Genomic DNA, 23,828 nt, shown 5'->3' with positions numbered 1-23,828 from the left:
GAAAGGACCTTAAAACTCACCTAGTTCCAACTTCCCTGCCATGGGCAGGGATGCCACCTACTAAATCAGGTTGCCCAAAGTCCCATACAACCTGGCCTTGAACACTTCCAGAGAGGGCGCATCCACAGCTTCTGTGGGCAACCTCTGCCAGAGCTTTACCATCCCCATAGTAAAGAATTTCCTCCTTATATCTAATCTAAATTTACCCTCTTTTAGTTTAAAGCCATTACCCCTTGTCCTATCACCATACTCTCTGACAGAGTCTCTCCCCATCTTTCCAGTACCTTTGAGTACCCTGCCCCTTTAGGTACTTGAAGACTGCTGTAAGTTCTCCCTGGAGCCTTCTCCTCTCCAGGCTGAACAACCCCAACTCTCTCAGCCTGTCTTCATAGAAAAGGTTCTCCAGCCTCTTGATCATCTTCATGGCCCTCCCCTGGACTTGTTCTAATACTTCCACATCCTTCTTGCGCTGTGGGCCCCAGAGATGAATGTTGTACTCCAAGTGGGATTTCATAAAAGCAGAGAAGAGGAGGACAATCACCTCCCTCCACCTGCTGGCCACTCTTCTTTTGATACAGCCCAGGATATGGTTGGCTTTCTGGGCTGCAAGTGCACGTTTCCAACTCATGTCAAGCTTCTCATCATCCAATACCTGCAAGTCCTTCTCCCTAGGGCTGTTTTTAATCCATTCTCTGCCCAACCTCTGTATGTGCTTGGAATTGCCTCAACCAGATGCAGGACCTTGCACTTGGCTTCAATTCTGCAAGCACTTTGAAATCAAAGTTGCAGAACATTCGGTGGTTCTACAAGTTTCTCCTGTTCCTCAGCTTCTTTCCAAATAAGTTACTTTAAATAAGTGACCATTATGATACATAAACATGAGCTTTTTACAAAAACTGTACAAAATCACTTTACTTATCTTTCTGTGTTTGAATACCTTCCTCTGTTTAGTTCTGGTGCAAGCTAACTAGTAAGTTCTTTTACAAGTGGCTGCCAGTCTCACAGCTTATCATTTCTGAGGGTCTGATGTTAAATAGGCATCAGTTTCAAGGTAGTGAATGGTCCACTGTACGTACATACAAGTCACTAAGTTACTATACTAGGCCAATAGTTTTAGCTCTCAAACCGCCAAGTCTTGGAAGCTGGGATCACTAAAATTTGTCCCTGTGTTCCAATTTGTAATCCCTTCCTTTTTCAATGTCTTGATAAAAGTAGAACAGCTTAAAATAACAGGCTTCCAGTTCCCTCCAAGAAATAAGTGAACAGAAGAATAGCACACAGCAAAATCCATTGGATTACCCTTGAGATTTTACAAATCTTAATGTGAAAATGACTATTAAAGAAAAAATCAAGAAATAATTGCTGTTGTTCAATTAGACACAATATAAACATATCTTGGTTGTAAATTCTTTACCATGGACTAATCTGCGCTTGTACAACCAACCTTCCTTTTAGTGATCGTGCGTTCTTTTGCAAAGGCTTAATTTTTCTTTTAGGACTAACACATGAAATCAGTTGAGAATGCTTAGTAGCCCTAAAGGAACTGTTCCACATCCATGCTCACTTATAGGCAAATCTGAGCCATACCCCCATTCTGTAACACAATTCTGGTGCCTTATGTGGGATGAAGACTTCCATCAAATAACTTCGATCACCAAGAGAAACAAAAGTCCATCTCTCTCTCACACTGCGTTGCCATGCCTTACAAACCACCCAAAGCAATTCTGGGTGGCCAACCAAGTTCAAATAGTTGGTTAAAAAAACAATGACAAAGGACCTACCCTTAAAAAGATGTGGTGGTGCAGATATTGGCTTAATGGTCAGCTTTGCTGGCTCATAACCACTAGCTAAACTAATAATTCAAGTCCCAGTGGAGTCAACAACATTCTTCTAAGCTATATATGCTAAGTATCAGGAATTCAATTGCAGGGAGGTCCTCCACATGATATTTTAAAAACCATGCCTCAGCATCCATGAAAACGTTTCTCCTTCCCTACTGCTGTGACATTTGCTATGCATCCTTCGGCTCTACCTTGGCTCCAGAACTTTCAACACTTCACTGTGAATAGACATTATCTATTCACAGGTATCTGACATGCTTCAGAGTGATGACTGCATAAAATGGAAAGAATTATTATTAGTGAATTCATTTATAGATATTTCTAAGTGAGGGAAAAAATCTGTAGAAAAATTCCCATGAAGCAGTCAAAAATCAAAGCTGGTTTATGAATGCTCAGATCAGAAAGGTTTGTTTCAAGCAGTCGAAAATGTTAGGTATTCTGAGAAACTGGAACTCTCTGTGGCTCACTGCCTTCAAAGCCAGAGCTCCCTGTACCCTTAATCCAGACCCAGAAACAGACTTCAGATGGTAGCGAGTATATAGCCAAAATGACAAAAAGTATCTGTTGAAGAACAGGGAATTATCAATTCTAAAAATCTACAAAAATAAAAAACACTTATAACCTCAAATGCCAAATTAAACCTAATTTATGTGGTAAAAATGTAAGTGATCCTTGTTTATGAACTAGAGGGTCACATGCGAGGAACGTTAACCTCTGGATCGGTGGAAAATGATGCAAGCAAAACAAGGACTCTCAGAAGTCGCTGCACTTACTGGCATGACTTGGAAGAACTAGCCCTGCTCAGAGATCTCTGACTTACTCTTTTGAAATGTGTTGGAAAGATGTAATTGAAAATACTCTGGCTGAAACTGTGATTCCACCTTAAGAAGGCAACAGTGAGGTAGACTTAGGTCCCTGGCCCCTCTGACAACAACCTCTAAGAATGCAACTCCAACATAGAAGTTCCCTTTGACCTGCATTTCCTCAAAACCAAGAATGCAAATGTACATTCAAATAAAAATCTGACAGGGTGAGGCCTTTTCTTTTGTGGCAAATTCCAATGAAACATTTCCTCCCGCTTCAACCTCCTTCAAAAGCATGTGTAATGAAGGTGGGAAATAACTCTATGTTGTCTCTATAAGTAAGCCAACAGGCCTGTGCTCAAATGGTCTTCTAGAGCTGCTTGCTACCATCCATCACAACCCTACACACGGACCCTGAGTACCTCTTTAAAACTGTAAATTAGACACTCCACTGAGCAAAACTGTTTATTTCACCTCTCAGGATTTACCAGTATTGTGAAATATAAGATATGCTGTGCAGAAATAAATTACAGTAGTTACAAAATTCCCAAGAAGGCAAACACTCACCTAAGCATTTGGGGCAACACTGTCCGGCAGGAATGTGACTGAGGTGCTGGGGACATGAGAGAATGGGGCAGACTTCCTGGATGCACTGTGTCCTGCCACCCTGAAAGAAAACAGGCTCAGTTAGGGAAAAAAAAAAAAATTATATGAAGTAGACATGCACACACCCACACAGACTGGTAACAAGGTAACAAAAGCCTTAGTCAAAGCAGTTTTGCCAACAGAAATTTCTTCGTGCATCAGGCATATGCAAGACTTGTATAACTGTCCTTCAACACTTTTTATACTGTGTGCAGAGCCCTTGGATTATTCATATTTTTTCATTCTCTCAAGCAAGCAAAGCAATAGTTGAAAAGAGGTATCTATCTTATTTCTTGGTGTGGATATGAAAAAAAAAAAAAATAAATAGGGAGAATAAAATCAATATCTGTGAACCTTTCCTGATGCTCAAAGAAGTTATTGATCAATTTTTTACAGTGCTCTTCACCTCCCATGCCATGCCCTTCTAGGCTAGTCTGGGACAGGGATTAAGTGCTGAAGCAAGATGAGAGCAGGTGTTCTTCCACTGTGTCTATGACCTCAGAAGCCAAATGAGCCAAAATCATTTAAGAATGCACATTTTTGTTAGCCTCCCAATCCGACTTTGCAAACCCAAAAGGTCTGCTTTCTTCAGAGGACTGAAAATCAAGAGTGTATATTAAATTTTCAGAATCAATGTGAAAAAACAAACAAACAAACAACAACAAAAACAGGACTGGATATGTCTTCATGAAGCAATAAATATCAAGGAAAGAGAAGGCAAAAAGGACAGCAAAGACAAAGCACAGAGTGTATGCATAGGATTAACTGCAGTTAGGGAAAAGAGATCTTTGTTCTCATTCTGCCCTGTTGCATGAATATTTCACCGTCCTTACAGAATACTGCATTTAACTCTGGACCTTTTACCAAAATGTGCTCCATATGCTCTTGTGAGATGTCCAGGTTGTTATACTTTAAAAATCAGCCCACTTTTGCCTTAGCAAGGGAAGGCAGTCCTTTTCATCTAACTACCTTGCCTCATTTACCACTCAGAGCTGCACTCATCCAAACAATAAGCTTTGTGTTAGTGGATGCTGCAATGGAAGGCTTGTGAACAGTCTCCTCCCACGTACATGCTGGATGCCTCTTGAGGCTCCCTGGGGAAAGATGGAAAAAACTGTTCATTTTGAAGCACTCTGTGCCTGAAATCATGATATGCCATTCCACTCCTAATAGCCTCACTGAATCATGTAAAAGCTTTTACATATGGGCAGACCACATATACAACTATTATACAGAAAATAACATACTGACTGTACCCCCATTCTGTAACACATTTTCAGGCACTGGAATCTACCTGTCCCGTGGGGCTACCAAAGCATCCTGAATGCACATGGCTAAGCACTGCTCGTAATTCTCACACTGCAGCATGCAGGAACACAGAGGTTATTGTAGACTGAAATGACTGCTCTAAATTAAGGGTCAGACCAGAAACTTGACAAAATGAAATGAATTCCTCACTGATGTTCCTTACGATGCTCTGGGAATAGCTGTGTGACAAGAGACACAGGTGCAGAATGAGAGAATAAATATCAAAGAAGGTCTCTCCTGTCATTCTGCCCAGGGAAAAAAGCCAAGAGAAGATAAAGTTCAAACTTTTTGATAATTCAGTGAATGGCAAAGGAGGGCACAGAGGCCTCAGCCAGCCTGGTGACAGGCTCAAGGATACAACCACAGAAGACAAAGCAATGCTCCGACACATGGTGATCGCAGATCCTCTCTTGCAACCTTGCTGCTGTATTTGACAGTCACATATCCTATGCCTCTACATAACTGTTCTGGACTCTTGCTTCTCTGAAGGACTGAATCAAAGTTCAGCCTTGGCACAAATCGAGACATTGCCTTCACAGCCTGCTGCACAGATTATTTTTATTATATACTTATATACAAAATGCCCTAGATAACCAGTGAATTAAAAATATGAACTTTTTTTTTTTCATTGCTGACTTTTATTTACAGCTCCTTTATGCTACCCTTTGCACAAGTGCCTTCTATGCACTTTTGCCTAAGTCTAGTTGCATCTCTATTTTTACTCCACTGTTACACCTGAATCCAGTTGTAATGCTGTTAGAATTTTAATAGCAAAACTGCTTTCTAGCTCTCTGCTATCCTAAATAGGCTCTTCCAAGTTCAAAAATCATCACAGGGTACATGTTCAAAAAGAGTCTGAAACAAAACAGCCTGTTTCACTTAAAGAAAGAATAATTCTACTTGCCCTACAAAGCTTAGAGAGATAGCTCACTGACACACAACACTATGAGGAAATGTCAAAACTGACACAATATTTCTATCAAACTATTTTCTTAGAAGCATATAACTTCAGTTATCACAATTCAAAACCCACAAAGTATTCAGAATGCTAGCTTTCAAAGCAGGATTACATAATGTAATAAGTGCCTGTGCACTACATTGCACAAAGTAGAGCCACATAGAAAACAGTATAACAGAAGTTCAAGAAAAATGCAAGGGAAAAAAAAATAACTCCTGAGAGGTAAAAGATTGACCCTGGATGACCTAAACCAGATTGGGAACTCCGTAGTAAACACCTTGCATCCTCCAACTCTCAGTTATGTCTACAGCTTTTAGCTCACATTTCCCTGCTAAGTGTAACATCTCCCAGGCAGCCAGAATATTTCAGGCCTGAAGCAACACCTTCCAGTAAAACCAAACCTGAAATGGAAGCCATTGCAGACCAATAAAGTACAGGTGACACCTGCTTTTTGTGAGATGTGCTTTTCAAGAGCTGGGCAAATAAATTCTTGAGTGGTAGTTGGATGAAGCCTCAATCAAGGGAAATCAAGGGATGATGCTGCAGCCCACAGTCCTCTGGAGACAACAGATTTCCTAAGAAATCTGCAGTCTTCAGTGAAAAGGTTCACTCTCCAAGGTGGAACCACTATAACCCCTGCTGCCATCTCATATCTGCGAAACAAAGAAAGATGATCCCTGGAATCAGCTTGGAGGGCAGCATGGGCTGAAGTATTGTCTTGCCTCAGCAGCTTTCTCACAGACATTGGATAGAGGGAAAAATGGACCAGCACTTTGTAATTCTCCCAGCAGAGACCCCTTTGAGAGAGACAACTGCCTTAGTCTTTCCTAAAAAAAAAAAAAAAGTGACCACCACTTTGGACAACAATCTTAATTTTAGGTAGTCCTGTGTAGAGCCAGGAATTGACATGAATGATCCTTGTGCCTTCCACTTCAGTGGGTGCCTTCCACTTCAAATATTCTGTTCTGTTAGCAGAGCTGCCCTTCAGATTTTGAAAGCACTCAAAATATCAGGAGGACAGAGGCATTCTCATGACAGAGGTCATGACAACTACCGATTTGTTTGCTACTGATAATAAGCATGTCTAAACTTAATAATATTTTATATAAATGTTATTTGATATTAAATGTTGACTTTAGTATTATCAAGAGCCATGTTTCTTGTGAGTATATAATTTTCCATTTCATTTTCAGGCTTTATATCTGTGTAGCAGTGAAGCTATAAATCATCTGAAAAAGGTTCCTCCCTAGTTTTGCCCTGTCTTTACCTTGTGCTTGAAAGACTCTGCAAATATGCCAACAGAAGGAAAATTTCCATTGATTTTGCAGAAGACTGTGTCTATGTCCTGGCACTAGGATTCAACCCAAAGTGGATTGTAAGACATTTATACTTCACTGTCATTTTAGAACTGTAAATGGTTTCACCTGCCACCAGTGAGGCTATCCTTAAAAAATAAAAGAAATAATTTATAAAGAAATACCAAAATTACATTTATTTCAAATTCAAGACACATATACCAGATATTTAAAGCAAGGTCAGATGCCTCAACAAGGGCTGGCATAAGAACTAAGGCAGATATTCAAGGTATTCAAGATATTCAGCTTTGAATAAAGATTTTACTCCACCACATGAAAAATAACTTTGGAAGTTCAGTAGAGTCAGCACTGAGCACATCTGCCCCATGCCATCGGAAAAAGAAGCCAAATAAACACACAATTCGATGACTGCCTTCAACCATTCCACCATTGTGTGTGTGTGACTATAGTCACCATGAACAGCCACCTTAAGAGACACTATCATTTTTGTGACATCTGTGGCATTAAAGCAATGAATAGAAATCTGCTGATAAAGAGATAGATATATGGTTTGAGATCTAGATAATGATTAGCATTACCATTCTGGTAAAAAAACAAAAAAAAAAAAACAGTACTCCTATTTCACCAGGTCCTGGTTGCTGATGCATATAAACCCTCCTACTTGAATACAGTCCATACATATACTACAGACAGGACCTCTGTCTGACATATTAACTACTGTGTGATAACAAAGACTTCCACTACCTCTCAAATGTGCACTAAATACATGAAGCAGGTCAGCAACATGTATAATGCAAATGTCTTCAAAATGCCCCTGGAACTACACACTTGTGAACCCCTGCTTTGGGTTTACAATCAGGTCTACAGCCCCTGATGTGTCACGTCGGTAGCCTTCAGGCACAGAAGTGAGAGAAGTGTAGCTTTTATTTGGAAATGAAATAAGAGTTGTCACCCAAACCAAATAATACTGCTGTTCTTATAAGAGCGCTGGTGCAGTGAGTGGTGGACAGCCTCTGGGAGCACCCACATCCTTACACAGTGCTTGAGGGTCCCTGCAACAGCTATATTGTGCACAGCGGCAATTTCCTGGAAAGGTCACTGGAGGGGGAAACTATTTTGGAAATGCACAAAGTAGCAAAACAGTTCTTAGCACAGCACAAAAGCAAATGACACATCAATCAGTTCAACAAACAGACAGACAGACAAGCCAGAGCTTCCCACATCCCTGCAGCTTGATATGTTGTCTAGACAAGGATTTTAAAAATACCTTTTTAGAAAGTGTTGGATAAAATTCAGGATAGGGAGATCTTGACCTTCATTTCAGAACAAAAGGTATTTATACTGCCTTGTGTGTGTTAGATTTTAAAACTGGATCTAGATGTTAAAACCCTATTTTCTGTGGCATCATTGCTATAGGAAGGCTTTAGAAAATGGTTCTAGTGACAGTCTAAAGCAGTGTTCTAAGAACGGCATGTGCAGCAAGTGCTCTAAAGAGCTCTTTCCTTTTAGTACCAGAGATCATGCACCAGAGTGTTGAAATATTAAATATTTCCTTAAATTACATAATTAGCTAAAATCCATACAGATTAGAAATGGCAATTTGAAAGATTCCTATGAATAAATTGTTAGGACAAATTATTGTACAAAGTAAAAGCACAATTCCTAAACTATTATCACTGCCTGGTTTCTCTGAATCTGATGCAAGAACATTCCTCAACTTAGCCAAGAGAAGCCTAGAGTACTCCATGGATTTCTACCACCTCTCCCTTTATGTGCAGCCTTATGATACAAGCAGTTAGATGTATTGCCTGTGGCATCATAAGCTGTATTAATTATAAAGTTCAATTAGTTGTCTCCAACTAATTTAAACTCAGTTCCCCAAACTCCAAATGAATTACAAGTGCCACAAAGTTGCACTTTGTATGCGAAGTGTCACATAGTTGCAACATCTTGACCTAAAACCTGGAACTGAAAAGCTTTCCTCTTTTGGAAATGAATGTGCATGTGGTTGTATCCAGCTGCTAAGGAATTATCTAAATTATCCATTAGTAAGTAATTTAGGGCAGGATGAAGCCTCTAAAATACTGTCATGCTTTCCACCAACCAAATACCATATGTACAAAGTGACTTGTGTAAGTGCCAAGCCAATCCAGTCTTGCTATCTACTTCAGAGACATTTCCTGGGATTGCTTAGACAAATAAAATCTTTAAAAATCTTTTTCAGAGGGAAGCGGTGTGCTGTGTTTGTTTGCAAACACAAATTTGATATATCATAGCATCCTCTTACAGGGTGAAGTATGCTGTCCTGGAGTACAGCTCTTCACTTTGAAATCTGGCTTACAAGTTTCAAAGCACAATTTGCACTGACCCTTCCTGTCTAAGGAAGTGGAGGACCAGGGTGTCTACTGCCTTGGGTGAAATGGGAACATTCTGGAGAATGCTATCTTGTTTTGCACAGTAGCTTTCTTTAAGCATACACAGGCAGAGACATGGCTAGTAAGATTTCACAGTTCCTGGAACTGCTCAAGGGCTCCTTGGGGAGAGTCCCTCAGCACCCTGCTCTTGGCCTGGGGACTCAGCACAACCAGCACTCAGTCTTATTTCTCCAGTCTAATAGTGCTGTGAAGAAGTGTTTCTGGGATTAAATTGCATCTGGCTTCACAATCTGGCTGAAATCAAATCGCTCACTGACCCAACAACATCGCTGCAGAGCCTAGCAGCTGAGCATCCAGCAGCCCTCTCCCCTCCGGGGTTTAAACATTGAGGGGTTTTGGCTCTGTTTAAAATAATGTTGGAAATAGCCCCTCTTCACTTGGAAGCCTTGAAAGGTTTAATCATGGTTTGTACTTTTCCCCTTGCAGCCTGATTTCCAAAGGAAAGAAAGTTTATGCAGGCACAAACCGGGCACACCTGTAGCTTGTGAACCCTGATCAGCTCCAACCACAAACTCCTCTGGAAAATGTACATAGAAATAAAGCAGAAAAAATCTGAAAGACATTAAAATCTCAAAGACATTAAACTCCTAAAAGCTTTGTTATAAACAGATAGCTGCAGAGAGTACAGAACACCCAGTTTATTTCCAGAAAGGACACAAAAAAGCACTCCATATTGCTAGGTGGCAGCTGTCCGTCCAGACAGCATCTCCCAGACCCGATGCCTTTTGCTTGGTCCTCATGTCATGAAGATCAGAGAAATCACAGAATCACTGAACGGCTTGGGATGGAAGGGACCTTAAAGACCATTTAATTCCAACCCCCCTGCCATGGGCAGGGGCACCTCCCAGTAGACCAGGTTGCCCAAAGCCCCATCCAGCCTGGACTTGAACACCTCCAGCATGGGGCATCCACAGCTTCTCTGGGCAGCCTGTTCCTGTGCCTCACCGCCCTCTGAGTGAAGACATACTGGAGGAGACTTCAGGTTATTGCAATTGGGGCAGACAGAGGAGAAAGGGCTACACATCAACAGACAGAGCTTTGTTACTTCTGCTCCTAGAAAAACATCTCAATTTCTAGGTTAACAGGGGCAATGGGACATAAGGCGGGTCTGTGTCCCACACATCTTGCACCGTTCCCATGAGGTGAGACATTTTTCTTCCTTACTTTCCTCCTTTTTCTCCAGTACCTCCTTAGATTCATTATACCTGTGTTCCAGGCTGGCCTGCAACTACCCCAAGCTCTGGACTCTTCCAGCTGGAACCTATACACTCACTCTGCTTAGGGATCTGTTTTTCTATTGATCCTTCTCCTCAACAGTTCAGCAGTCTTTTTCCAGGGGTAGGTCTGTTTTTCTCAGTGAATCTGTCTTGCAAGCTGAAATGCTGTGTCCCACAAATTATTCTGTCTTTTATTAGGTACTCTTTAATGTCTCTACAGTTACATGCAGAAGCCAGAGCTTTCAACTCTGTAATATAAATGCACATTCCTTCTTTTGCTAGTTGATAGTGAGTTAATAAAAAATCAACTCACTATCTCTCTACAGCTCAGAGATATCTGGACTGACAGTGCACCTCAAATACTTTTGTGGGATATTTAGTTATCCCAGGCATTACTCCAAGCAACAGTTATAACTTACTTCTCAGAACTTTTTTCCCAGTGAGCACCTAAAAAGTTATCAAACCTTTTCTCAACTCTTCCCACAATGCTTAGTGCTACATAGCAGGTCAGTGTTTGCTTCCAGCACTGAAATGATCTGCCTTTGCTGTAGGTCTCATTAAACTGATAGCTGTCACTGCATCTTATATATCCCATGCTGGGTAGTAGTATCAAAAGGCTTCAGACCTGTGAAATTGAAACCAGCTTTTCATTTATAGAGTGACTTAATATAAATGCCACAACCACAGGTACCACTTCACACACTCTCCTAGCATGTCTTGGTGTTTCTTGTGGACCATACATCTTTCCACATGCTGTGCTTCATCCTTTAAACTCCCTCCCAGCTGCTGCATAGGACACATTCAAACAGTGCAGTTATCTCTCTGAATGCTGCTAGAGAAAATGGGGGTTAGGGATGCTGTACCACGCAACACTCCCTACAGCAGCATGCCTTTCTATAGTGCAGGAAGTTAAATGAGCACACACTTGCTGCAGGAGGTGGATTTTAAGGTGCAATGTAGGCAAGGACTGAACCAAAGACAATAAAAATCAGTGGGAGTCTTCCACTGTTTTTCAGTCCTTTTCAGATGACAACGTTTGGCATGGGGAAACGCTGAAAAATGAGTCAAGATAACAACTTCAGCAGAAATAGGCCAGGGGTGCAGGGCCTTGAAGGGGCAGAGCTGTGCAGCACCTTGGGGGCAGAGAGCAGCAGCTTCGTGGGGACAGCAGAGGGGAACCAAAGAAACAATTCTGGCATGCCACTGCAGGAGAGAGTTCAGCTATTTGTGATTAATTTAGCTGTTACACCAGAGGTCTCCAGTGAATACGGAAGCTTTGCTGTGAGACACATGATTATTTATTTTCCGAAAATAACTGTTTCTATGAAAAATTGCAATAAAACATTATACTGGAAACTGTGGCCAGAAAACCTATTAAAACCCACTAACAAGCTTCTTCAGCTTCTTCACCTCCCATCGCAGATAATAAGAAAGTTAAGGTTAAATCCAAGGGACTTTCCTAACTTCAGTTATTAGAAGCAGAGCAGTAGCGCTGTAAACCAGGTCCTGGCTTCTTGCAGCCATGACTTTTCCCCTGAATCAGCTGGAGGCTGCTTTGTTTTCATTGGCACCAAGAACACATGAAGCACAGTCCAGTGGGCGTGCAGTTGTGTATACACCATTTCTGTATTTGCATAATGTTTCAAAGTCCTAACCCGATGCTTGCAAAATGACATTCACTGCCACAGTGTATTTAAATAAATAGCACTTGCTGTTCCTAAGATGAATTTGCACAAAGGTTTTCCTTTGTTTTGTGTGTGTGTGCAGCATAAGCTTCATGATACTGCCTTATAAGCTGTTCTTGCTATGTCCTACAGAAAATGGTGCCACTGTAAGCCCCACACTTTGGCAGCTATCACTACTACTGTCAGCCCCCACTTCCAGTTCCCATATTTCAGCACAGCACTGGCCTCGACTCTGAGAACAGCTTTTCCTTCAACACAATCTGTTTGCAGAGATACTCGGTTATTAAGTCCCTCCAGCGTCCTGTGCGTGTTCCTTGCACACACTGAATACTAGTACCATTGTGGTCCTGAGAAAGGTGACAATTCTGACTCTCACTTCATCATCATTCTTTAAAATACTTGGTCACTAAAAGAAACTCTACAGATGTATCCACACAGCTTTTCCTTAGAGCATTAGTTTTAAATAATTCACCTTCAGTTATCTGCAGAACCAAGTTGCAAGTTTAGAATGAATTACATCTCAAAATGTCCAAGTTTTGACATCTGACATTTTGACACAAATGAAAGCTTTATTTTTAGCAGTGTGGATACTTCCTTGTAGACAATATGAAGTTCATTTTGCTACATGGCTTGAAGATTCATTTTTGGAGGTTCAAAAAGTCTAAATAAGGTCATGAATAAAACCAACCAGGGTTGTTCTTGAAAGAGGAAAAAAGTGCACAATTCAGAAGAAGGTGCCTACACTCCTGAATTTGGTAATGTTGTTACTAGGTCAAAAACTACCAGAATAACCCACAGCAAGTCCCTGCTCCATTCACAAGCAAAGAGAACAAACGTCCTTCAGTGATTCAGGGCAACGAGTTACTGAAGAGGCTGAAATTTAATCCTTTGCTTGCTGTTTCTACAATTTATGGATGCCCTTGCCTGAAGGTTTGATGATAAAGGACACTGATATCTGTAGGACATCCATAGTAAAATAAATCACACGATTGTAGTAATAGTAAGGACACTACTTCTGGCATTTTAGAAGACCTTTATACATGCACGTACACTCCTTAAATGTTGTGCTCCATGTGTATTGCTGAGGTAACTTCAGGAAATATAGAATTACATATGCACTGCTTCCTTAATGCATCCATCAAAGCTTTTTATTACCACGAGATCCTGTTTGTCCCAAGCACTTAGCAAAGAGAGTTGAAAATTATACTTTAAAGTGTTACACAGACCAGAAGGAGAAAGTGCTAAACCACAGCTCATTCAGAGGATTTCTTGGAAATTAATTTCAGGAAAACTATGCCACTTTTATGTAACCTGTGGGTTATGAAACAGTGAAGCAGTCACAGGAACAGCTTCAGTCTACCTGAGGTGGTGTGGGATTAGACTTATCATAGGTCAGTGAGACTCATCTATTTTAACATTAATATCACAGTGCACCAATTTCCACCAATGGTGTACATGTACTAAACTAGAGATGTTCCTCTACAGAGGCATGGCTTGGCTTTACTCCAGCATGATTAAGGCAAAAGAAAACATTTTAGTCTTAAACCCAAGCCTGAGCAAGGTGTGCTGAGGAATCTGCAGGTCTCCAGGAACAGCCTTGGGAAGCACTTTAATTAGGAACTATTTACAAGTCACATCTCTTCTACCCCTTCCTCCAGGGGTAATGATTTACAGAAACATCTGCAGCAAATCCTGACATTTACCAGTCCTGTCTAGCAAAACTGGTAGGGGAATCACAGTTCTTGCCTCCTTCCTAGCTTGCAAACCATATGCACATGCACAGGGAGTGTGGATGAAACCCTACGTCTCCTCTTCTTTTACATCTCTGCATGGACCATGACATAAACTCAGGTCTCCCCTGTCTTTTCCAATTTTTTTCCCAATAAAGTTCATATCCTGCTACTGTTAGTTTATGGGTGGGATCCTGTTGCTAATTACTGACTTCTCATTGGCAGCAATGCATCTGTAAAAGGCTGATGCCCAGATCTATAAAGAACATAGCTTCCTCAGGGACAGCTTAGGCATGATGTAGAACCTACATAAATATGGGTTTAACCAATTAGGCATCTAGCACTCCAGGGCTGGCTGTATTTTGGCCAGGCCATTTCTCGCACCTGCCTAAAGGTCTGCTGCTCTTCTTGCTCTGGATCAGCACCAGTACAACAAGCCAAGCAGCTTGGCACTTTTCTCTGAGCTAAGCTCATGTGACATTCACAGGCTGGATAGTCTCATATCTAACAACTTTGCAAGGCTGTGCAGAGTATGTTCAGGGCACAGCACAATAACCATGGCCAACCTCATTGCAAAACGCTGTCAGAGGAGTTGGAAATATACTTATGTACCTTTCCAGTAACATCAACTAACTACATCACTTCAGGATAGAGACTCAACTTGAGGCACTCCATGATCATCTTGATAAAGCAATACCACCAAGCAGTCAAAAATGAAAAGATTTGTCCCAAACCATTAGGTTTTACAGAAAGAAGGATTATGTTTCTGGAGCCTAATGAAAAGGATGCGCACCCAAAAGGAAGAGCTTTTTTTTTTTTTTTTTTTTTTTTTAATATTGTGGGACTTCTCACACAGGAAGGTCTTTCTGCATTTTGCATTTCAGAAAGCACATTGCATTAAGACTAAGAATGGGGAGTCACACCATGTGCAATTGCAAATACAAATTACAACACTTATACTTGGCTTACTGCCCCATCATCAAAGGTCATCAGTAATCCTAGCAGATAATAAGCAAGTAAATAAAATTTGGTTGAGTTTGCAAGTGCAGGTCTCTCTTTAGCCATGTTATGTCTCCTTTTTACTTGTCTGATGATGCAAAATGATCTTACAATCAAAGTAAAGTGGTTCACTGAAGATTCCCATAGGAAACAGAATCATACATTTTTATGCATAGGATTTGTTGAACTACTGTAAAGAAGTAAATTAACAGACAAAGACATTTCAAAAAAATGTCTATTATTTACACAGTAATTCTTATCCACAGGCTGAGAACTTTGACAATTTAGTTCTCCAAACATTCTTCCTTCAATTTCCTTGGCTCTCCTCTTTTTAACATGCTCCTGAGATTACAAACCACAACTCTCCTCAGCAAGTTTTCAGCATTTGCAATGTTCTCAGCTGCATACAATTCCAGTTACTAACTTTCATTCTATTCATGCTGGCCTTTCTGGGAGTTTTTTTGATAATATGAAATATTTTTAAAACAGAGAATAGCTAAGGGCTCCAACCTCCTATTATAAGTTAACACTAATGGAAGCTATACTTTTCAAAATGATACAGTATTTTTTATTATTTAAAAAGCAGACCCATCATATAAAACAGCTGCCATGTTTATTTAGATAAGTACTCCTCTGCTCTTATAAGTGGAGGCTGGTGACAGATGTGTTTTTAAGGCAAAAATATTAACTCTAGAAATGTCAGCATCTGCTTCTTTTCAGCCCAGCCTTACGGATTCACACATCATTTTTCATCCACAAGGAAAATTTCTTTTTTTCTTACAGAGAATCTAAAAACAAGGGTGTAAATTACTGATCCTGGGACCTGACAGTTTTATTAGCATGTCACTGGTGCTACACGTGTTAGGTCTGATTAGACATACAAAGCCGCTGGTTTCCATGGCCTGTTCCTCATGGGATGAGAAAGGCTTTCACTTCCCCTCCAGGAACTTCCCACCTGACTGCTGCACCTCTGTGAATAGGTGTTTACTTAAATTAAGAGATTCTACACTGGATGTAGCTCCTGGGGTTCTTGTAGAGAAAGAGAAAAATAAAGTTAAACACAAAGCAAAATTCTCTACAGAATTCAAGAAAACAAAACAAAACAAAAAACAGCCTTCTAGATCACAGAGCTAGCTTGTTATTCTTCCTTTTCAGGTATTCAATCCAGCAATTGTTGTGCTTTTAATCACATCCATAGTACTGTTAGTATAGGCAGTAGATGGCTCTATGGCTCACTCACCACACACACACACACAGAGAAGACCTCCTAGGCTTTACCCTACATGACAGATGAGCTCTGTGGTGTTCAGATTGCTTGTCAGAGAACTGCAAGCCAAAAGAAAATGTTGCTCAAAGATAATTATTTTATCTTTGATAAACCAGACCAGGAACAAATGTATGCACGGCAACTAGATGTCAGCTGCTAACCATCAGCAATTCAAGACAAACTACCTTCCAAATGACCATTTAGAGCAAATTAGAGCTGGAAGAATGGACCACAATAGCTAAGAAGACCCTCTGAGTAAAATTCACATACATGGCACTAGCCCTTGCCACCTGAAACACTGTACATGTCCAGGACGCTTCCATCATTATATTCAAGATATTCCTGACATGATAAAAAAAATTTCCATCAGATATTCACACCTTTCCGGCACACCTACTAGCAGCGAGGTGGGCTACCCACCAGCATAGCAAATGCCCATGCTGAGTAACCAGTGTCCTACCCAAAATGGCAGCTGTTCTCCGTTGGCTGCTGATGGTGCTTCAGAATGTTCTCAGACTGTTAGCCCAGGCATTTCAGTGATGGTAAGACTTCTCCAGCATGGTTGCACAAGAAGGTGCTGACAATTCTCCTCATTTCACATTTTAAGTGGGTTAGAGAGGAGAGATCACCCATGGCTGGCCACGCTGGTCTCAGCATAGTACTGTGCCCAAGGTGATGTGTCCCAGAAAGGGCAGACCATGAGCTGAGAACTTCAAACTGCCAACATCTAGTGCGGGTGCATGTACAAAGCACTGTTGCTAAAGGACACGACAAAAGCTTCCCCATTTTCCTTGAAGTGGGGAAGCACAGATCTGCTGCTGAAACAATAATATACATACAGGTGTATAAACTGTGTGCTATGGGACTTAAGCATACACAAAAAAGCCAAAAGACCAAGTTCTTGCCCAAACAGCTTTATAATCTAGAAAGATAACACAGAGACAAAGGCAGGAGAATGAAGGGGAAGCAGTTTGACAAAACCACACATGTGACTGTCCTGTAAGCTTTGTGATTTCTTTGTTTGCTTACATACTTTCCACAAGTTACCCTGCCTTTGCTCTTTGGCAAAAACATATTTTTGCATATGGGTCTAAAAATAGCAATGGATGATAGAAACAGAGGACTAAAGAAGGCAAGAGGAGCCAACTGAGAGCCTGCATGAGGTCTCTGCAATTCTGTCTCCAAGTTAAATTGATATTAGGATAACCATTGCTATTAGGATAACCATTGCTATACACTTCCTTTCTTTCTTTTTTTTTTTTTCTTTTCTGTTGGCAACAAGTACTTCTGTTACTGGCTATGTTTAATATTCCTGATCAATCATGCATTAATTAAAAAAAAAGTTACTTTGACTAAAATTATGCTGCTATTTTAAAAATAATATCAAGGGAGTCCGACTGGCAACTCCATTTTCTTTGGTTCAAAGACTCTATAGGGATGTTATTTTCAAAATAAGTTTATTATTTCATTAGGAGAAAATGCTTTTTCTCTCACGAATATTCAGATTGCAGCAAAAGATAGGCTTGATTTTTTTGCAAGTGTCAGCATAACTCTGTCAAATCCTGCTCCTTTAAATCCTGGTCAGGATTTGCAAGATAATATATTTTGAGAAGATTAGATAAAAAGGTTATTCTCAGTTTGGGGACTTCCATTTCTGCCAAGGCCCCTAAATCATGCAATAAGGTTGTCCAGATGGTAATCTGCAAGTGCAAACTGTCTTCCCCTGCACTAATTAGGGCTTATGCAAAGTGGAAAATAAGCCAGATCTACTCAGAAGTCTACTCTGCTTTTCAGGGAAGGAAATTCTACTAGAGATTTTCAGAGGTTGAGGATGGTCACCATCTTCCAAGTGCCAGATATTCTGTAGGTGGCATTAGCAAGAGAGGTATCCTAGGAGAGGCAGTGTAAGGCTCTTGTTTTGGCATAAGCATGATGTAGTTTCTTCTTTAGACATAAATGAAACAGAAGAAGCAAAATGAGGATGAAGAGCAATTCATCTCGGAGCATCCCTCAACATGCTGCCTACTCTTCACAGGATATTTAAGGAGGTGAAAGAGGATTGTCTTTTAAGTGAAGAAAATCCATCATTCTCTCTAGATAACACTATGATCTGCGTTTGTTAGACCTTCCCCCACAATTCACTTAGTTTTAAACAATCTAGAGCAACCAAAATAAATGTAAAGAAAAAGGGATTATTTTGCAATTCTGTCCTCCCCCAGCCCTCCTCACAAATGTGAAACACTTGCTTAGGAAGGACTCTTCTTCAAAGCTAAAAGAAATCCTCTCTGTATTATCCCTTCCATCCATAGCCCTCTCAAACATTCTTAATTAATTTTACTGCTGGTTTCAAAGAGCTCTCCAAGTTGGCTCAAATCCCTTTAGGTCGCATATCAGTATTAGCAACAGAAGATATATTACCACTCTCTCTTTTCCCTCCCTTTCCAAGAGGAAGCAAGGAAGGATGATCAGTCACATTACCACTGTAGAGTATGAGGCAACTACTGTATCTGAGGCAGGCTCTGGACTCCTCATGTATAATTTTTAAACATACTCCTAACTTGATAGAAACTACATTTTTTTTCTATTTTTTCCTATTTGCTTTTTTTTTCTTTCTTTCTTCTTTATTTTATTTTTTTTTTCAGGAAGAGTCAGTCTATTTCATAATAATCTCATTCAGTCAAGATAGGTCTGAGTTACATTTCTTTTTATTTCCTTCTTTCCAGGTTTACTGTAAAGCTGACAAAATTTAACTCATATTTTTCAAAAGCACCAGAACTCTTACATAGATACAAAGGGCTCTGTGTAAGCAAGGCCTTGGACAGGATATTTCCTAAAGCAGGGATTTCTCAAGAAGAGTCCAGGAGCTTTCCAGAGCAGTCAATTAAGGTATTATGGCCAAAATCACACACAACATAAGGAAATGCCATCCTAACAAAGGCTATTTGACCACAGTGAAATAGCAGGTGCTTATAACAAGGCTGAATTTGACACAAGTGATTTTAATGAATTCTTTTTCTGAGTTAATTATTCACTCTTTGTTTTTAAAAGAGTGAAAGAGAGGGAGAGGAAAAGAAACCCTGTACAGATGTCAGACACTCATAAAGAGGGATTCTTCTATTTCAGTGTAAATTCTTTGCAGCTTGCACCATGCATTTGTCCCATTTGAAAATTTATGACAAGAAAGAGGGAAAAAAACATTTTTTTCCCCTGAGTGAAACTTTTTAAATTGCAAACAGGGTTTCAGAGAGCTATTGGAGTGACACACAATGAAACAGAAATCCAGTATTTGTAGCTATTTTTAAATTCAGCAAAACAAGAAAAAAAATGCCTGCAGTATATATTGAAGAGAATTACTAAAGCCCTTCTCCACCAAAAATCAGAAGAAACGAGAACACTATAAAATTAACAGTTAACATATTATTAAAGCAATGTTTCAGTTATGAAATTTCAGAAGAAAAAGACAGTCCTTCCCTGTTCTTGCTCATACCAGTAATGCTAAAATGAAATCTGCAGCCTCCACTTCTCTATGTTTCTAATCAACCAAGGTCGGTTAAAAATAGTTCTTATATGGAACAGTTCATCAAATGGAAGTGAAGTAAATGGAATGAGAAGGATGGAAAACCAGCAGTTTATTTGGACTTGAAATTTAAAAATGTAAAGAGTTGAGCTGAGACATGCTGTTGGGACTTTTTTGCTGAACAGTCAGCCTGTGTGGCAATTCCTTGTTAGGAATCTCCATCATGGGCAAAAATTCCTGTTTCATCCTTGCTGCCTTTCTTTCAGTTAAAAAGAGAATTTTTAATTAACTCTTTCATTTCTGTAATCCCTCCTGGAAAGCCAAAGCCCTCCTGCATGGCAAACCTGGAAGGAGACATTTTGCTTCTCATATATAGCCTCAAGAATGTGGCTCAGAGAGATGCATCTGAACAAGGCCTCTAGCAATTCGAAAACATAAGGACCATAAAGGTGATTTAAAACAACAATTACCTCATTCCTGACCAACAGAAGGGAAGGGGTAGGTGTGAATAAGGGCAGCAGCTTTGGCCCTGAGACCACCAGCTGATGGTTGCCTTTCAGACCTAATTGTTGCTAACTGAAGGTTACCCCACACTCCAAGTTTTGCTAAGGAAAACGGTTGCATGAGCTTGAGGCAAAGGCAGTCAGGTTATCTAAAGCCATCTATATCAGCTGCTTGAGTTTACACAGCTGCCTTTGCCTGAAACCCATTTAGTGAGCACTTACTGGATCCCTTCCACTGGTGGAGCTCAGGAGACAGTAATGTATGCAAGATGGGAATATCAAACATCTGGGGATGGTAACATCTTAACCAGCACAGCTGTCAGTGAACTGAACATCTGTCTATTGCCCAGGTCTCCATTCACAAAGGAAAGGAAAACACTCTCAGGCTCATTTGCAGACAATACAAGTAACTGCTCACTCACTTAGAAAATACCTTGTCCATGGCTAAGTTTTTCTCCAGTGTAAATTAGCCCATGCAATGGTCTGTGTTGCCATGGCTAGACTGACTTGGATACCAAAGCTAACTGGAATATACTGCAGCATCAAAAATACCTTGTTTGTTTTTTTTTTTAATCGCAAGTTTTAGTGTAAATGAGCCACTGTAAACTAGGACAGGAAACCACACAGAGGAGAATATTCTCTATAACATTTTCACGTTACCAGTACTATGTATATTTTGGATAGTAATGATGCAATTCCCTCAGACAACTTTCTTCCCTTAAGAACACAACACATGGTTCTTAAACTTTTTTTTTTCCCATCTAGTAATTAAATAAGTTGTCAAACAGCTCTCCCATATGCAGGTAAAGCCATTGTTTATTAACTGTCTGGGGCCCTCTCTGAAGCACCGTCAAGGACTTGGCAAGCCTCTTAGATCCAGCTAACAGTGTCATGTAGACCCCATCTGTGCTGACCCATGCATCATGCCGAAGGAAATGCTACTACAGGCAAAGGATATTTGTTAAGACACAGGGAATTCCAGATTTAGCAAAATCAGAACCCAAAAGCAGATCTTAGTCTCGGGCCAAACCTGCCCAAGAATGCAAACTGTGCTACAGCATTTCTACAGTGAGAGCAGTGTCAGGTGGGAACACTTACGACCCAGCATTTATCAGGAATCTTTCTGGTCTGGAAATATCCTGTTCTCATGCCTCCCAGGCACTGCTGGGCTTCACCCAGCATGAAATCACTGCTAACACTGCTTGTCTCTCACAGTAGTTTATTTCACTCCAAGGTGCAATCAATTCTTATTTTATTCCAACTCGCACATTCCTACTGGTGATGTCTTTAGGCTCTCTTATTCTCATGACATCAATGAGAGGCTGTCTTGCTCTTACTAGCCAACAAAGTTTTCAAAGAACTGTGTTTAGAGAGGGAATTCCTGCCTCTCACAAGAAGCCATTTCTGTTTCTGGCTGCTTCACTTCTTTCTTCTATCAAGTTCTGTTCAGCTTCCTAGGCAAACACACTTCTGTCTGCTCACCTCCTGCCCATCCTGCCTCCCCTCCAAGTCAGTACACCGTAGCTCATGGCACCTCTCAATTTCCCTTCTGCTATTGCAAATCACACAGAAATTATGTACTTTCTACCAACAGAGAAAGCTAAACACATCCATACACTGCTTTTTCCATGCTTGGCTACATACATCTCTGTTATTGCTCCTGACAGTCTGTATTGCAGAAGGAGCAGTTGGGGAGGGAAAAAAAAAACAACAACAACAAAAAAAAAAAGTAACCTTTCTTTTACTAAATTCCTTAGTATAATGATTTGTTCTAATACATTTCCTGTGTTTTGAGAATTTTCCATGTTTTAGGGTAAGGTAAATAAATCCTGTAACTCACATGAGTGTTCTATTTTTGACAGTTCTCAAGGATATCAGATTAATGGACAATGTTCAGCATCATGAAAATATCATGCAAGAAAAGGGAAAAGCCATGCTCCCTGGGAAAACGTGTAGATATTAAGTGTTTCAGCATGAAATGTATTTAGCTGCTCTCCTTCTGGCTCCTTGCCTACCTTCATGTGGGGAGAAAGGATAAGGTGTGAAGCCAGATCAAGCTTCCTCTTCTGTCTCCAACAGAACAAGCCACAACCAAGGAGAGAGTGCTGTGAATAAGCCCTGCGTGCAGATGCTTTTCAGGAAAGCAGGACGGGCAGTCCCAGTGGAAGGTGAGCTCATACTTAAGCTTGGTTGGCCACATGCCCATTTTTTCCAGAGAAGGTGTTACCAGTCCAGGGATATAGCTGTAGTTGAAGTCATATGGACCTTTCCCTACTTCCTAAAATTCTTCTTCATTAGGCCTATCGCTAAAGTAACACAAAAACATTTATCTCATTTTCAACAGCTACAAATAGTGTGCTTTACCACCCACAGTTAGACTCAAGAAAATTCAGATGCAACTTTTAATCCTGTTCCTCCTGCAACCAGCGTACCTGCTAGAGTATTTCCTTCAACATGAGGCAACACTCTGCTCACAGGATGCAATTTCACAAAACTTGTCATGTTTGTCCAATTTCCATTTGTAGCTATTTAACACTAGCCCAACATCTTTTTTTTCACATTCTCTCTTCACACTTAGTGCTTTAGTGCCACATGCCAGAGTTTTCTCAGTTATTGCTGGTCACTGGGAGACATTTCTTCCTCTCTACTTTCTGGAACATCACCTCCATAAGTGACCTCAAAAGCCGCTGCAGACAGACACTCACATGTTTTGGCTACTATGCAGTCACGTACTGAAGAGCTGTGAGCGTCCCATTACCCCAGTTAAAGCTTCCACCACTGTACAGCAAATGCATGCCACATCACTGAGAACCAGCCCTATCAGCTAGAGTAAACAAAGGTTAGAAAAGTGAGTCTACTTAAAAACACAGACTTGAAGTAGTGGTGTAAAGATACAAACAGGGAATCCAATTGCATGATTAAGATTTTTTTCTAAATCAAAGATGATCTCCTTCTGCTGTCCCAGAATCTCAGGCACCTTCCACTTCTCTCAAGTTAAACCAGTCTCCCTCTGTCCTGAAGACAGACTCCATAGCTTCTGCTATCTGAGATAGCACTGGCCTTCCTCTATCCCTGTCTTCCACTGCACACTCTGAGAGGAGCAGAAAGGCCTAGAACAAAGCCTGTGACACTTCTTCTAACTACAGACAAAGCTAAAATGCCTCAGTCTTGTTCACCTGTTTCTGAAAGGCCCTCCGGCATCTTGTAACTAGGTGATAGGGCTCTATGTAATGCTGCAGGGATGAAGTCTATCTGTCCTCCCTAAAATTTTATCACTGATATTTCTACTATACCTTTTTATTAGCACATTCCTGAGGTAAGCATCTCATAATCTTCTGATGAAATAGTGGTAATGCTTTATACATTGTATTACAAAGAACATTAAATGAACATCTCCTTAAAGCCACTGCTGGAGAGAATTGCTAGGATGAACCTTTCTTCTGCCTCAGTTTGTGAGCAAGCAAACTGAGGATTTATATATACAAAGCACTGGACCAGGTTAGTACAGCAACACATACGACAGAAAGGCAGCTGTAAGAGTTCTCCTGAACAATCAGATAGGATCCAGAACACCATGATGCTGGCTAAGTAGGCTGAGATATAA

The 23,828-nt window shown here is 40.5% G+C and overlaps 1 protein-coding gene across 1 annotated transcript in view; it reads right to left on the bottom strand.

Annotated features, from left to right (window-relative positions):
- Positions 1-23,828, bottom strand: part of BMPER (BMP binding endothelial regulator) — a 154,649-nt gene that overhangs the window by 75,830 nt on the left and 54,991 nt on the right. Inside the window, exon 7 of the mRNA XM_032180599.1 lies at positions 3,212-3,311. Coding sequence (XP_032036490.1) covers positions 3,212-3,311 — 100 coding nt within the window. The remainder of the gene's footprint in view (positions 1-3,211; positions 3,312-23,828) is intronic.

The sequence above is a fragment of the Aythya fuligula genome, chromosome 2 (genome assembly GCF_009819795.1).
Source record: "Aythya fuligula isolate bAytFul2 chromosome 2, bAytFul2.pri, whole genome shotgun sequence".
Classification (NCBI taxonomy): Eukaryota; Metazoa; Chordata; class Aves; order Anseriformes; family Anatidae; genus Aythya; species Aythya fuligula.
The sequence above is the reverse complement of the archived record's forward strand: the minus strand, read 5'-3'. Positions and strand labels throughout refer to the sequence as shown.